The following is a 16427-nucleotide window of genomic DNA, read 5'->3' on the forward strand; positions in this document are numbered from 1 at the left end:
GTGGAAAAATGACTTTTACGTGTTTTGCTTTTGGAGAATTCTACTTGTAACTCGAAATCTCACTAGGCAAGGAGCTAAGACCAGGTTCCTGGACCTGAAGCACAGTTCCACTAAATCGCTGGTTATACTAGCACTTTTAAGTCAGCAGGAGACAAAAGCAAAGACAAAGGGTTTGCACACTCCAGATGTTACCATTTCAATAGCCAGTTTGCCCTCTCTGGGGACATAGTCTCCATTCATAAGGGCTGGGAACAGACTGTGTCACCCCCGTTTTTTTTTTATCAGCAATGCTTCCCTCACTGCTAGCCACCTGGCCTTTCTTTAACCCCAAGCTGACTCCTGTCTCAAACCCATGCAATTTCCAGTTTGCCAGACAAGATTCCTCTCTTCTCAGGACCTACCATTTAGCAGCACAGCAAGTTGGAGTTTGAAGATTCCAGTTTGGGTCACTAATTTTACTAAGCTCTGAGCGTCATTATCTCTCTCTGAGCCTCATTTTTCCTTCAATGGAGGAAAGCAGCCTTTACCTCCTGCATGAGGACCATATGTGAGGGTGGAGAATAAGAGAGATGGCAGCATAAGAATATAACATGAGTTCAAAGAAAAGATAATAAACATACATAGGGCATCAGATGTGTTACAGGCACTGTGCTAAGCGCTTAATATACAGTATCTTACTCCAACCTCACAAAAAAAACAATGATTATCTTCATGTTAGAGATTAGGTAAGTGAGGTTCAAGGAGGTGGAATCCTCTCTCACATTGCTAGGAAGTAGTGAAGCCACAATTAAAGCCCTAATCTGATTCAATCTAGAGCCAGAATTCTTAAATAATATTATTCTTCCTAGTGCCCTTAAGTGACTGGTAAGAGGCTCAATTTACTAATTCCTCAGTCATTCTTGCAATGATAGTGATGATCGGTGGTGTTATCCATGGCGGGGAAGAGTTTCTATCATTTCTATCACACCTGCAAGAGGAGGGCACGTTGTGAGCAGCCCTTTCTGGTTTCATCTGTGACCACCTGCTCTCTTTGCAGTCCATCTCTACAAGTGTGCAGCCCAGCGGGAGAGCTGCGGCCTCTGCCTCAAGGCCGACCGGAAGTTTGAGTGTGGCTGGTGTAGCGGCGAGCGCAGGTGCACCCTCCACCAGCACTGTACCAGCCCCTCCAGCCCCTGGCTCGACTGGTCCAGCCACAATGTCAAGTGCTCCAACCCTCAAATCACCGAGGTAAGTCCTCCAATTCCCTAGAGCAGGAAGGGGCGGCCAAGAGCTGACTCCAAGACAGTGGGAGAGGAGTGCAAATTGAGACTCTGTGGACAAATTATTGGTGTAGAGTGAGTTTAACGTGGGGGGGGTGTAGGAAACCTCTCGCATGTGTCTCGACGGCCCCTGTCTAGGTGTAAGAGATAAGTGTATGGAAGCGCAGCCTCATGCCTGCGCGTGAATGTACAAGCGCATTGGTGTGCACGTGCACACAAGGGAGGCAGAGCCAGCCCAGTCTCCCTGCCAGACTGGCTGAGCCAAGTGAGGAGGAGAAATTGGCTCCATGGTGGGTGAACATTTCAGAAAACAGGTTTAGCTTTTCTCAGCAGAAATGTGATTTCAGGAGCCGCAATTAGCTCGGAGTTGCAAAGCTGAAAATGGAAGAAGAGAGTAAAGGCAGGCACTACATTAGCCACCGTGCCATTTCCCAGGATTTACTCCCTGTCCCAATTTTTTCATGCATTTTAATGGAAAGAAAAGGAAGTTAATTATCCTGGGGAAAAAATGATGTTTCCAAAATAGCAAATTTCAAAGGAAGATGAATAGATGATGTGGATGAAAATGCAACTGCTTGGGTTTCAAATGGCCTGGGAGAGGAGTCGCTGTATTTAACTTTGGTTGTGTTCTGTGCTCCCTCTTCACTGCTCCCTAGTCTATAACTGTCACTCATGCCTTGAAACTAACTGCACTTTCCTGATGGTGGCTAGGAATAAAGGCCCAGGCAGGTACCCAGTGGCCTGCATGTTTAAGAAAGGAGGAAGAGGCTGCTCCTTTTCTGCCTCTTCCCTGAGCTGCTGCACCATCCTTTTCCCTGCTTCGTTTTCCCTGCTGGCCAAGGAAAGCAACTCTGGTCCTCACCTATATCACAGAATATTGGAAAACTTCTAGAACATCTCTATGATTATATCAAAACCCCAGATCAGTTTTAAAAAGAAACCCTCAAGATGGAATGGGTGCTGCTAACCTACAGATAGGTTATTTGAAGAGGTAGAAATTATTTATTTAATGTGCGTAAATGACAATCCTCACAACAACCATGGGAAATAAGTATTCTCACCGCCACTGTACAGATGAAGAAGATGAGGCTCAGAGAAATTGAGTGACATGCCCAAGTTTATACCACTGATAAGTGGCAGAGCCAGTATTTGAACTCATATTTAATTATAAAACCATTTTTAAATTCTTTACAATATTCCCAAGTAACATGAAAGAAGAAGTGGTGCTTCCCCTTCCTTAATATCCAGACCTTTCCTAGACCAGATAGATGCAATCCATTCACAGGACAGCATATCCCGGACAATGCAGGGCTGTCCGTGGGAGAGCACTTACTGCATCCAGGCCCTCATTCATCTGTGCAGAGAGGAGTTAGGAGAGCGCAGATACTGCCTTTCAAAGACAGAGCTACTTCAATCCCATTTTATTCTTGATTGTGACCAAGGATGGTGCCTCCTGACTTTCTCCTGTGTCTTTATGTCTCTGGAAGAGAATGTTTGCAGGGGCTGCTGGCGGTGCCCCAGCCTCTGCCCTCGGACAGCTAGCTTCCTGAGCTGCTCAGGGCTCCGTGCCTTCTCCCTGATTCGAGTGATTTCCGGCCACTGCTGGCCTGAGAACTTGCACTGTTCTATAATTCTTGCTGCTGCAGTTGTCAGTCTCTACATCTGTGGGCACCTGTGGTGTGGGGGAGCTTAAATTAGGCAGAGACTTGCTTCTATCAGCACCACCCGCCTCTGCCAGCCCCAGCAGCTGCACCATCCACTCCCCAACTGGCTAGGGCCCCTTTCCAGCCGAAGGCAAGCTTCTCACTGGGAAACCTCTGCCTCAGCCGCCCCTGCTCGCTGACCGGGGGCTGACGGGCTGCTCTGTTCACAGAGGACACCCAGGCTACACGAGGCTAATTAACCCCCTGAGGTAATTAGGCTGTAATTGATTTTCCCAGTGAACATATCAGCAGGCATCGGAGGCCCCAATCTCCTGCTGGTACTTTTCAAGTCAAGGCTGTTGTGAAATGAAGGAGCACCCTTGGAGGGAGACAAATCCATGCTGTGTCCCAAGCCACTCGGGGAGCATCACTCTGAACAGGACATGGGGGAGGGAGCATCCAGCCCTGGAATGTTGTATTCATGATTATCTGGAATATTTTCTTTCATTTCATTATTTTCATTTCAATATGTTTTTCTTTTCATTTTCTCCTTCCCCCACCCCATCCTCCTTTCCCTGTAAAAGTCATTTGTCTCTTTCTTTAACTTTTCATTCTTGAAATAATTTTAGACTTATAAAAAGGTACAAAAATAGTACAAAGAACTTTCATATACCCTTCACCCAGATTTCCAAAGTTAACATCTTACATAACCACAGTATAATTATCAAAATCAGGAAATTAGCATGGATACAATAATACCATCTAATATACATGCCTTATTAACATTCTGCCGATTGTCCCACCGATGTCCTTTTTCTGGTCTAGGATCCAATCCGGGATCCCATGTGGCATTCTACTGTCATGTCTCCTTAGTCCTTTAATCCTCAGTCTTTTTTTGTCTTTTATGACTTTGGTACTATTGAGAAGTACACGCTAGTTATTTGGTAGAATGTCCCTCAATTTGGATTTGTCTAATGCTTCCTCATGATCAAATTCAGGTTATATATTTCTTTGGCAAAAGTACCAAAAATACCTGTATGGTACCTATCAAAAGGGCACCTGACGCAACTTGAAGGGGATCTCAGAAGCCGAATCTGGGTAATTTGAGCAGGAACATAAAAAATGATAACCATGGATTTCACCAATAGAATAAGAATCCATGGTTCTTCCTGAAAAAAAGAAACAAACAAGTAAATAAATAATGGGGGGACAGTTGCAGTGGCTCATGCCTGTAATCCCAGTTCTTTGGGAAGCAGAAGCTGAGAGGATTGCTTGAAGCCAGGAGTTCAAGAGCAGCCTGGGCAACATAGCAGAATCCTGATCTCTAAAAAATAATAGTAATAATTCTAAATTTTGCTGGATGTAGTGGTGCATGCCTGTAGTGCTATTCGGGAGACTGGGGTGGGAGGAACACTTGATTCCAGAAGTCCGAGGCTAGAGCGAACCATGATAATGCCATTGCACTCCAGCCTGGGCAAAAGAGCGAAACCCTGTCTCTTTTTTAATTTTTTTTTTTTTTTTTTTTTTTTGAGACAGGGTCTCGCTCTGTCGCCCAGGCTGGACTGCAGTGGCGCAATCTTGGCTAACTGCAACCTCCATCTCCTGGGTTTGAATAATTCTCGTTCCTCAGCCTCCTGAGTAGCTGGGACAACAGGTGTGCACCACCACGCCTGGCTAATTTTTGTATTTTTAGTAGAGGTGGAGTTTGCCATGTTGGCCAGGCTGGTCTCAAACTCCTGACCTCAAGTGATCCACCCACCTTGGCCTCCCAAAGTGCTGGGATTACAGTCGTGGGTCAACATGCCTGGCCAAGACCCTGTCTCTAAATAAATAAATAGAGAGAAAAGCTCTTCTTCACACTAGAATTCCAACTAAAAAATGTAGAAGGAATTACGGAAATAGAAATCACCATTTGGCAAAGTACACAAGTAATAATTGTTTCAGGCAAAGAATGGTCAATGAACACTAAAATTAGTAGATGAAAGTATGATGAGAAATAGGATATTTACATAACCTTAAGCTACCTTCCCATAAGATACTTGTTAATTATAACACGAACAATAGTAACTGGGCAGTGAAGAAACGTGGTAGACCTTACCTAAACCAATTGATGAAAGTAAACAAAGCCAGTAACGGGAAAAATCAACCTCATGTACCTTTCAGTAGAATGCTCTGAGAAGGACACAACCTCATTTCTATGGTGTTTTTGGCAAGAATATGTAATTTGCTAAAAGTAACCTTTAAGGAGATTTTCTTTTCTTTTTTTCTTTTTTTTTTTTTGAGGCAGAGTCTCACTCTATTGCCCAGGCTGGAGTGCAGTGGTGTGATCTTGGCCCACTACAACCTCCGTCTCCCAGGTTCAAGGGATTCTCCTGCCTCAGCCTCCCGAGTAGCTGGTACTACAGGCACGTGCCACCACGCCCAGCTAATTTTTGTATTTTTAGTAGAGACAGGGTTTCACTATGTTGGCCAGGCTTGTCTCAAACTCCTGACCTCAGGTGATCCACCTGCCTCAACTTCCCTGGAAGTGCTGGATTTATAGGCATGAGCCACCGTGCCCGGCCAACTCATTTTCTTTACTTCAACTTTCTTGGCTAATCCCTTTGCTCTGGCATAGATGTTTTCCCCAAACCTCTGAATCATCGGACTTCCATGAGGCCCATACCCTTTGATGCAGACCTCCTTGTCCCCAGCCTTCATCTTCAGAATGGGTGCCCTCCTTAGTGCAGCCACTCTGTGCAGTAAATAGAAGCCATTTACTACAAAGATCCTTCTTGAAGGATGAAAAGAGAAGGATTCTAAGATGGCCTGTGATGGCAGTTGGGGGTGGCAGAATCTCCAGTCCTGGAAATAAGTGGAAGCTGGAATGGATGCTGTCCTTCCTAGGACAGCAGAGAAACAGATGATCTCAAAGGAGTTCTACGTTAGAAAAAGAAGTGGGCTCACACATAGTTAGATAAACAGCTGTGTTATTCCTTAACCCCTCCTTACCCCATCTTCTCCATGGCAACCAGGCCTACCCCGAGGGACCCATCTTTTATGGCAGCTTCGTGTAGAACAAGTTGTACAGGCTATTGAATTTCACAGTTTGCATAAACTTCAGGTTAGGACCCCCTCAGGACTCACCGTCTGCTCCTCAGCCAGCTCGTGGTATGATAATGATGCTGTCCCCCATGGGAGGCTTCCTGAGCTGCTCCCATTTCCAGCTGTCATCGTGGGTGTCTGTGCACGTGTCACCTGTTCAACCCTAGGAACGGGAAACGTGCAGAGGATTGGAAAGCCCATGAGATGCCTGGCCCGCCACGTTTCCGTTCCCCCAGCCTATGCTTCAGGACCTGCTGGGACCTCAAAGAGGAGGGTGTTAGGAGCCACGGACTGGAAAGGAAGGCCCAGAGAAAAACATTTCTTAAGGAGCCATGAGTAGGCAAGATCCAGCAGAAAAGGAAGAGACTGAATATTTTCTCAGGAAGATAAACTCAGGGAGGGTAAAGGGATTTTGGAGCTCACATAACAGAAGTCTTCTTCACTCCAAGCGAGTGTATCGGTTTCCTAGGGCTGCCCTAGCAAAGAACCACAAACAGGTGGCTTAAACAACCTGAATATATTTGGAGGCCTGAACTTCAAGATCAAGGTGTCAGCAGCCTGGGTTCCTTCTGAGCGCTGTGAGGGGGAATCTGTTCCAGGTCTCTTTCCTGGCTTCTGGTGGTTGCTGGGAATCTTTGCCATTCCTTGGCTTGTAGAAGCATCAACCTGACCTCTGCCTTCACGTCCACGTGGCATTCTATCTCTGTGTGTGTGTCTGTCTCCCTAGTTGTTTTTTTTTGTTGTTTTTTTTTTAAATAAAGACCCTGTCATATTGGATTAGTGCCCACTCTAATTATCTCATTTTAATATGATTACCTCTTTAAAGACCCTATATCCAAAGAAGGTGCCATTCTAAGGTACTGAATTAGGTCTTCACCATATGAATTTTGAGGAGACAAGAGTCAAACCGGCTGGGCGCGGTGGCTCACGCTTGTAATCCCAGCACTTTGGGAGGCCGAGGCAGGCGGATCACGAGGTCAGGAGATCGAGACCACGGTGAAACCCCGTCTCTACTAAAAATACAAAAAATTAGCCGGGCCTGGTGGCGGGCGCCTGTAGTCCCAGCTACTCGGAGAGGCTGAGGCAGGAGAATGGCATGAACCCGGGAGGCGGAGCTTGCAGTGAGCCGAGATTGCGCCACTGCACCCCAGCCTGGGCGACAGAGCGAGACTCTGTCTCAAAAAAAAAAAAAAAAAAAAAAGACTCAAACCATAAGAGTGAGCATTCTGATCAGAGGGGGGAGACGCCACCATTCCAAATATGTTAATTCACTCACTAAATGAATATTTAATTAATGACTACTGTATGCCGTGAACTATGCTGGGCTTGAAAGTTGTCTGTCACATGTATATGTGACTCCTGGTTAAAGAGGCTAGGTTATGCAGCCTCTTCCAGTGTAGCCACAGCCTATGCTTGAACACTGGCCACCTGGAAGAGGCTGGAAACTGACCTCTCTGCAGGCCATTGTGCTTCCTCCAAAAGGCCTAGGGCAGACTTCTAATCTCCACCCTCTGCAGTTGTGTCCTGTGTAGAAGGACTGAAGCAGGGATACAGGTCTCCTGTTAATGAGGACACTAACCTCAGGCAAGGGACATGAGCAGACCAGCCAACATTCTAATTCTGGGAGTCTTCCTGATAATTGCTTCTCTTTAACAAGACTCTCCCATGTGCCAGGCTCTGAGCCTACTCCTTCAAACAACGCTGCAAGATGGCTATTATTATCTTCACTTAAGAGTTGGGGAAACAGTTCTTAGAGAAGTAAAGAATTAGCCCAGTGTCACACACACATCTGGTTAGCAGCAGAGCAGAAGGCCGACTTCCTCCACCACACCATGGTGAGGGGGATGGAGGGCTATTCCTTGGCTATACATTTCCCCACCTCATCCCACCCCAAGAGTACCCAAAATGTCTCTGCATGCAGGATCAGAATCCTCTTGGAACTTACCAAGAGATGCCAGACAAATTGGGAACATTGGCTACCCTTTCTACTGAGCCTTAAAGTAACCTTCACCTAACTGTCTTCCTAACATAATGAGGTCCACACTTACTCCTATGAGTGGGAGGAAAAACAAGAAGGGGATATTGGGTTGCATGTGAGCTTGGGGCAGTCACTTCTTGCCTTTCGGGGGAAGCATTATTCTAACCTCTACCCCAGTTATTTCTTGAAGCTATCACATTCAGTTGGGTTGTTTTTTTGGCTGTGCCCACCAATGAGATGGCCATTAAGCTAAAGTGAAAGCGGATTCCCTGGCCTGGCAGTTCTGACCTCTCAAGCATCTCAGCCTAATGGGAGAGGCCAGATAATGGGGCCCAGGTAGTTCACACTTGCAGGCGAGAACAGAGATCAGGGTGAAGCCAAGGCAAATCAGGCTTAAGATGCAGGAGATGAACACCAGAGTTGGTGTGGCCAGGAACCCACCACCCTTAAGATATGAAGGAACATTCCTGTGTGTTCCTGAAGTCACCTGGCACATTGTACCGTAAGGCCACATTGATGCCAGGCAGTGGGGGTGTTAGGTTTACAGCTGTTTCTCCATTGACCACCATGTAGCTTTTACTTTATGAATTTTTCAGCCTCAGTGACTTCTCCAACACCTCCCTAGTCCATGCTTAGGGAATATAAGTTCTCTTTAACATTATCTTACGTATCTTAGGTACATGTAACTGAGAAAGAAAATCAATTATAGAAAAACATGTACACTGGCCTCCAAAACCAAGCTCAAATAATTCTTGATACCTTAATAGTTTGAGATGATCCATCACTCCTGCTGGCTCCTGTTCTCCACTTGCACAAATAATTTAAAGTAGATTGGTTTTGCCTGGATTCTCTCAGATGCAAATGCATTTGTGAAACTGTTTGGGAAACTGGGACATTTACAAGTATTTATCTGCAAGGCTGCACCAAATCTCTGCAGGAAAGGCCAAAAGCCACCTGCCCAGGACCAGAGTGACTCACTGCAAAGTTCCCCACAAATAAATAAGTCAGCCAGCTTTCCTGAGAAACAAGCCAGCACTCTGATCTTTCGTTCATTTATTTGCAGGCCTCATTAATATAACATCACTGCAACAAACAGCTAACGGGGGATGGTGTCAGGATGAATAATGGAGTTACTCTGCTGAGATAACAATTAGGTTTTGAATGTACTATCAGCTAAGACAGAGCCAGCAAGGATTCACGCCGGGCAGGAGAGCTGGCACCGCCAATGCCATAGATTCCTACAGAGCTCATCAGCTGGGCTCTAGCCTACTGTGAAGAGTGCAGACACAGGCGCACACACACAGACACACACACATACACTCCAAGTGGAAAAGAATGCCACAATTTGCTTTCTCAGACCCAGCATCCAGGTGTCTTTAGAAGCCAGGAGGGAATGAAAATGTGCAGCCACAAAGTTGGCATCACTGCCCTGTGAAGTCAAAGGAGCGAGAGGATTAGGAAAGACAGGAGAAGCTGTCAACACATCCTCGACTTGTCCTCACTGGTTGGTCCTGATTAGGGGACTCCTCAGGGCAGAACCCTCCTGAAATCCCAATCTCAGACACAAAAGCCTTTAATACAGAGTATGAACGTCTGCTGAGGATGCTGATGGGACTGAGACCATTCTGGAGTGGCTTCTTCGGCACCTCTTCTCCTTCTGGGAGGCTCTGACATTAGTTTCTCCTGTATCCTTTTACAAATCCAGTGTGGGGGACTGACCACCTGCTGGAAACCATGGTGAGAGCTGCGCAGGCCCATCAGAGGGGCAGCCAATACCACGCTGGGCAATGTCCACACCAACCACCTCCCCTTCTCAAGTCAGCCTGTCTGCCCTTGCCCTGAGTCCCCACCAAGAACAGTACCCAGAGGCTCCACCTGCATAGGACGCTCGTGAAAACAAGGCTACTTTTCCTTTGGACCCAGCTTCCCCCTGGATTTCTTCATCACAAAATAGTCATGAGAAAAATCATAGCTAACTTTCACTGAATGCTTAGCTTGCACTTAGCTCAGCATTTCCCATATGTCATCTCATTTCGACCTCAAAACAACTGTTTTGAAATAGAAATTAGTATTGTCGTTAGACCCGTTTTACAAATGAAGACACTGAAGCACTATGAGGTCTGATAACTTTCTTGAAGTGACATTGAGAATAAGTTTTAGAACTGGAATTTGACCTGCAGCTAGCTACTTGACTCAAGATCCCCTGTGTTTGACTATCCTTCATCTCTTTCCTGAGCTCACTTGGACAAATAGAACTGTCAATCTGCAGAGCCAGAGGAGAGAAAGGAGCTGGCACCTAGCTCTTCCTCAAGCCTGCTGCAGAGATGGGAAGAAAGCCAGTAGTCCCCAATCCCAGCATTGTTTGGGGAGACTAGACATGCACAAGAGGAGACAAAGGGGCAAGGCCAAGAGGGGAGTGTGGATATTGCCTAGGTGAGGTCAGAGAGGAGTGGGGATGGATGCTGAGAAGTTCAGGGAGCCAGAGAGAGCAGGAGTAAAGGCAGTGACCAGCAAGACCAACTCCAGAGCTCCTTGGAAAGCAGCAAGGCATGGCCTTAGCCATGTCTTAAGTCCTGACCGTGCACTTCTTGATCTGTACATCTTAAGCCTGCTGCAGAGATGGGAAGAAAGGGAAAGGGACTGGAGTGCCTAAGCAGACGGAAGTAAAGAGCAGGCCAGGGCATGCATTCTCATGGTGGGTGACCAAGGATGGGGGTCTCCCCTGGGGCAGTGCCGTGTGAAGGCAAAAAGCAGCGATTAGATAAGCCTGGCTGGGCTCTGCCCCTCACTGTGGGACCTTAAACAAGTTACTTAACCTCTCTGAGACACTATTTCTCATCTGAAAAATGGTAATGATAATAACACCTCATAGCTTGTTTTGAGCGCTTAGTGGGATAAAATATGTAAAGCCCCTGGCACAATTCCCTACTCATTATAAGCACTTAACAAATGTGAAAGCAGCAGCCATCATTCTCAGAATCTTCAATACCTTGGAGCTGAAGCCCTGCTTCTGGCTTCTTTCCCTCTATCTCTATCAGCCCGGAGATAGAACCAGAGGAAGATAGGGTCTCTAGAATGGGAGCTGGGCTTTGTGACGCTCCCACCAAGCTCCTCTGCCCCGATAAGCCCCTACTCTGTAGTTGGCCCCAGCGCTGCCCTGACAAGGTTCTGCCTGAGGCTGAACCTAGGAACAGCCCACCTGAGCACTCACTCCCCAGGCTGCCAAGCCCCTGGGCCTTCCAGCGCCTCCCCAGTGCAGCCCTTCGCATCTCCCCAGCTGTAATTAATCGGCTGCATCTGCTGTCGCCCTTGGGCTGCTTTGTGGCACAGTTCCCTCTGAACTGTTCAATTAGTGGCTGCAAGAATGAGGTTGGGTGCAGCATCACAGCGGCTGCTTTCCAGGTCATGGCACCCACGGAGGAAAACAAACATGACAGGGTCTGGCAGGAACACAGATTTAGCTGGGGTGCCCTGGTGCTCTCCTGGGTTCAGTTGGGCTGTGCAGCTGTCAAGGTGGGGTCTGAGCAGGTGGAGAAGTAACTCCCTAAACCAGACATTCCTGGAAGCTTTGAGAGGGCCTCAGCAGAGGATAGGAATCTGCTACTTAGTCTCCTGCCATCATCATATGTGCTATGACCTAGGCATGCCTGCCTGATCCCACATCCTGCTGGCCTAGTCTTCCTGGCTTAAGATGTACAGATCAAGAAGTGCATGACCAGGACTTAAACTAGCCACTTTTATACCTCGGCGTGGTCACTGACTGCTCCTGGGGCAGGGTTTAGGGCTGCTAGCCTGAGCTCTCTACCCTAAAATGTTTCCCTTATTTTCCTTCTGAATCCTGCAAACAATAGACACACTTTTTATTCTACAACCAGTCAATAGATATCAGTGCTCTTAAGGCCAAGTAATAACACAACTTAAAAGTCCCATTAAGATGCAAATACAGCTTTCTGTACTTGCTGTACACAAATACAGAAAGGGAGGAGGGAACAGCTGAATGAAAGGTGCCTAAAATGGGGGCAAGAACCCCAGGGAGGAAAACACAAAAGAACATGGGAAAGATACCAAATGTTTATCCTCCACTGGGTTTTGCCCAGGGCCAGCCTGGTTAATGGCGTGTGTGACAAGCAAAGGAAGTCATCTTCGCAGGCCCTCCTTACTGCACATCAATCAATCAGGACTTTGCTGAAGCCATGACCCGAATTTGGGTCACTACACTCTCAAAAGATGCATAGAAATCCGAGAGTCCACAGAAAAGCATCCAAAATGATCAAAGGGTTTAGAAACCAAGATCTTCGGTGAAAAGGCTGCAAGAACTGCAGAAGCAAAGGCCAGGGGTGACTTAATTGCTGTCTTCAGTAGCTAAAAGATGTTTGATGAGGAGGCAGCTGTTCAGTCCTCCATTCCATGAGGAATCAAACCAGAAATTGGCTTAAATTAAAGCAAGGGAGATTGCGGGAAGAGCTGTTTAATGACCCCGATGTTAAAATACTACATCACTCTCAGGCAACAGTTAGGTACCTCCACTCCTCTAGTCATCATTAAAGAACACAGTCTGTTCTAGTGTCTGGTTGAGACCAGCATTTCCTTTTAACAGAGAATTGGGGATATTTATTGACAGTTACTGTGTTCCAGGCAGCATGCTAAGGATTAGTTTGCTAAGAAAAGTTAGATAGTCCCTTGTCCCAAGATAGTTATTGTCTTATTGAGGGAATAAACAGTTACAGTGCAGTGTGGCAATTGTGGTCCTGGAGGTGTTCATAGAGGGAAGTGGGAGGGTAGAAGGGGCTACTAAATCTACTAAGGGAGACCAGGGAGGCCTCCCTGAGGAGGCATCTTTTGAGTAGAGACTTGAGGATGGGTAGGCATTTGTCAGTGGACATGCTTGACCAGCACAGGGAACAGCATGTCAAATGCATAGAGGCTTTATATCCTATAAAGCTATAGCTGTGGGGGCCCTTGAGCCCTCCCAGCAAGCACACGTACAGTCATGCATCGTTTAACCATGGGGATACATTCTGAGAAATGTGTCATTAGACGATTTCATCCTTGTGTGAACATCATGGCATGTACTTACACAAACCTAGGTGATGTACCCTACTACACACCTAGGCTGCAAACCTGTACTGCATGTGACTGGTCCTGAACACCATGGGCGATTGTAACACAATGGTAAGTACTTGTGTATCTAAACATAAAAATGGGATGGTAAAAATATGATAGAAAAGATTAAAAATGGTACGCCATATAGGGTATTTACCATGAATGGAGCTGGCAGGACTAGAAGTTGCTCTGGGTGAGTTCAGTGAGTGGTGAGTGAATGTGAAGGCCTAGGACATTACTGTACACTACCATAGACTAGAAACACAGTATGCACTTAGGCTACACTAAATTCATTAAAAAATTGTTTTCTTCTTGAATTATAAATTAACCTTAGTTACTATAACTTTTTTTTTTTTTTTTTTTGAGACGGAGTTCCACTCTTGTTGCCCAGGCTGGAGTGCAATGGTGCGATCTCGGCTCACTGCAACCTCTGTCTCCCGGGTTCAAGCGATTCTCCTGCCTCAGCCTCCCGAGTAGCAGGGATTACAGGCATGCACCACCAAGCCTGGCTAATTTTGTATTTTTAGTAGAGACAGGGTTTCCTCATGTTGCTCAGTCTGGTCTCAAACTCCTGACCTCAGGTGATCCACCTGCCTCAGCCTCCCAAAGTGCTGGGATTACAGGCATGAGCCACTGCGCCCAGCCAGTTACTATAACTTTTTACTTTATAGACTTAATTTTTTAACCTTTTGACTCTTTTGTAATAACACTTAACCTTAAAACACACACATAGTACAGCTGTACAAAAATATTTTCTTTCTTTATATCCTTATCCTATAAGATTTTTTCTGTTTTTGACATTCACTTTTTTACTTTTTAAACTTATTTTGTTAAAGACTAAGACACAAAGGCACACATCAGCCTAGGCCTACCCAGGGTCAGGATCATCCATATCGCTGTCTTCCACCTCCTTATCTTATCCCACTGTGAGGTCTTCAGGGGCAATAGCATGCATAGAGCTGTCCTCTCCTATGATGACAACGCCTTCTTCTGGAATCCCTCCTGAAGGTCCTCCCTGAGGCTGTTTTACAGTTAGCTTTTTTTTAATAAGTAGAAGGAGTACACTCTAAAATAACAATAAAAAATATAGTAAGTACATAAACCAATAACCTAGTCATTTGGCATCATTATCAAGTATTATGTGCTGTACATAATTGTATATGCTAGGCTTTCCTGTGACTTATGACTGCCACAATGCCACTAGGTGGTAGGAATTTTTCAGCTCAATTATGATCTTAAAGGATCATCGTCGTATATATGGTCCATCACTGACCGAAACGTCGATATGCAGCACAAGACTGTAGTCCATAAGGCGACAGGGCCAGGACTCTGGGGGTCCCAACTGTGAGGGTCAGGCAGAGGAGGGGCACACAGGCAGTGCCAGCACAGCACAGAGGGGAGAGCCTCAGTGACCCCTTTCGCCCCAACCCAACAGCAGCAGGCTGCTTCTAGGTTGTTCTTTCTCCAGTCCCCTTCTTCTGGCTCTCACTTCTGAGGTCCACATGGGGAGAATTCAGATAGACTTCTAGTCCACAGGATAATACAGGGTGAAAAGCATGGGGCTGAAACGAGTCAGTATCCAAAGATCTTCCCTTCTGATTTGACAGGTTTCACTTCGCTTCCCCCTCTCTCCACATCCCCACCACACACACACTCACTCACACACACATACCCCAAACTGTCAAATCATTTGTTTGTGTGGGTGTCTCATTCAGAAGTACTTCTCTGAAAGAATTAGTTGAGTTCATTGTGGAATGCTGCACCTACCCCAGAATGGCTGATAGCCAGGGAAAGAAGAAATAGCCAGAAGGGAGGGAGGAAAGAATAAAGAACGTCTTGTACAGGGCCAGTGTTCTTCCAAACTTATTTTGGGTGAAAGGATGATGTCTGGCTCTGAATCTGCTTCTGTGCAGGGCCCAGAACTCGACAAAGCCAGGGCCTTGCTCTGGCAGCATCACGACTCTCTGCCCAAGCTCAGGCTTCGGGCATTCTCCAGTCGGCCCATGAGCAGCTCTTTGTACCCCCGGTCACCCCAGCATCTGTGATGCGCTCCCTCATCCATGTGTTGCCCTTCCAGACCGATATGAAGACTTCCATCATCTCTAACCCTGCCAATTGTAACATCCCATGTTTTAGTCATCTAGGAAGAGAGAGGTGCAGGGAAACACAGAGAAGGAGATTACCAATTATCAAGACCTATTCTCTAAACCAGCATACTATGAACTCTCCAGGTGTTATCTCACTTAATCTTCACATCATCCCTGTGAGGCAAGCATTATTACCTGTTTTTGAATGAGGATATTGAGATTCAAGGTCACATAACTCGTAAGTGTCAGAGCTGGTATTTAAATTCAGGTCTGTCTGATTCCAGAGATTACTGTCTTCCTTCTGCAGACACTGTCCCAGCATCAGATGGTCTTTCTTCCCTGCCTGAGTGTAGCCAGCAGCATAGAGCTATCTGAAACTGACCAAGACATGGATCTGCCTAACATGCTGGCCGTACTTTGGTTTCCCTTCTGTCATTGGGGCACTCCATATGACTCTACCGCAGCCTCTCATCCTCACCTCAGTGGGAGACAAGCTCTCCCCTCCCCTGCAGCCCCTCAGCTCCATCCAGATCTGGAAGGACTTGCTTAAAGTCCTACAAGCAGTAGCTGGGGATTCAGCCAAATTGCCCCTTTATAGATCCATGTAGAAAGGCCAGACTTGGCTTCCAGGAGAGCCAACTTTGTGGAATGCAACTCAGGGTGCCCTGCAATCAAAAGCTGCTTTTAAGAGAGAGCCCTGGGGACATGGTCTCTGTGTGTGTTGGGCAGAGCTGGTGGGGTCGGGGGATTGGGACCCTGTGGCTTTCTGGTCTAAGGTGGTGTCCTGCAAGATCTTGCTCACTCCCCCTCTGGAGAAGAAATTCTTTGTCACCAAGCCCCCCCTCCCTGGTCATCTTCGAATACTTGATCCTAAGAAGAAATACAGAAGGCAGGATGCAGGGTCCTTGCTTCCCGGGCCCAACACAGAGATGGCATGGCCCTTAGACTCATTCTCAGCGCCTGGAAGGCTTACAGAAGCTGCCTTCTACAAGGTGCCTCTCTCTGTTCCTTTGCACTCTGCACACAGACCTCCACCTTGAGCCACTCTTGTTTTTAAGCTGGAGGTGAATGGGTAACATGTCCAAAGGCTCAGGGATTTTTAAACAGCATGATGTAGAAAGGAACCACCGATAGGGCAGGACATGAAGGATGTGCTACTGAATGGAAAGTGTGGCAGAAGGGGTAAAAGGGATCAGAACCAGAAAGACCACACCTGCCAGGCCAGCCTTAGGAATTAGGGACTTTGCCTTGGCAATGGTCAGAGCCGTGGAAG

General features: G+C 46.6%; 1 protein-coding gene across 1 annotated transcript in view; it reads left to right on the plus strand.

Moving 5' to 3' along the window:
* PLXNA2 (plexin A2) overlaps nucleotides 1-16427 on the plus strand; it is a 216805-nt gene that overhangs the window by 162811 nt on the left and 37567 nt on the right. Inside the window, exon 12 of the mRNA XM_055233595.1 lies at nucleotides 1037-1227. Within this exon, the coding sequence (XP_055089570.1) occupies nucleotides 1037-1227 (191 nt within the window). The remainder of the gene's footprint in view (nucleotides 1-1036; nucleotides 1228-16427) is intronic.

Source organism: Symphalangus syndactylus, chromosome 19 (genome assembly GCF_028878055.3).
Source record: "Symphalangus syndactylus isolate Jambi chromosome 19, NHGRI_mSymSyn1-v2.1_pri, whole genome shotgun sequence".
Classification (NCBI taxonomy): domain Eukaryota; kingdom Metazoa; phylum Chordata; class Mammalia; order Primates; family Hylobatidae; genus Symphalangus; species Symphalangus syndactylus.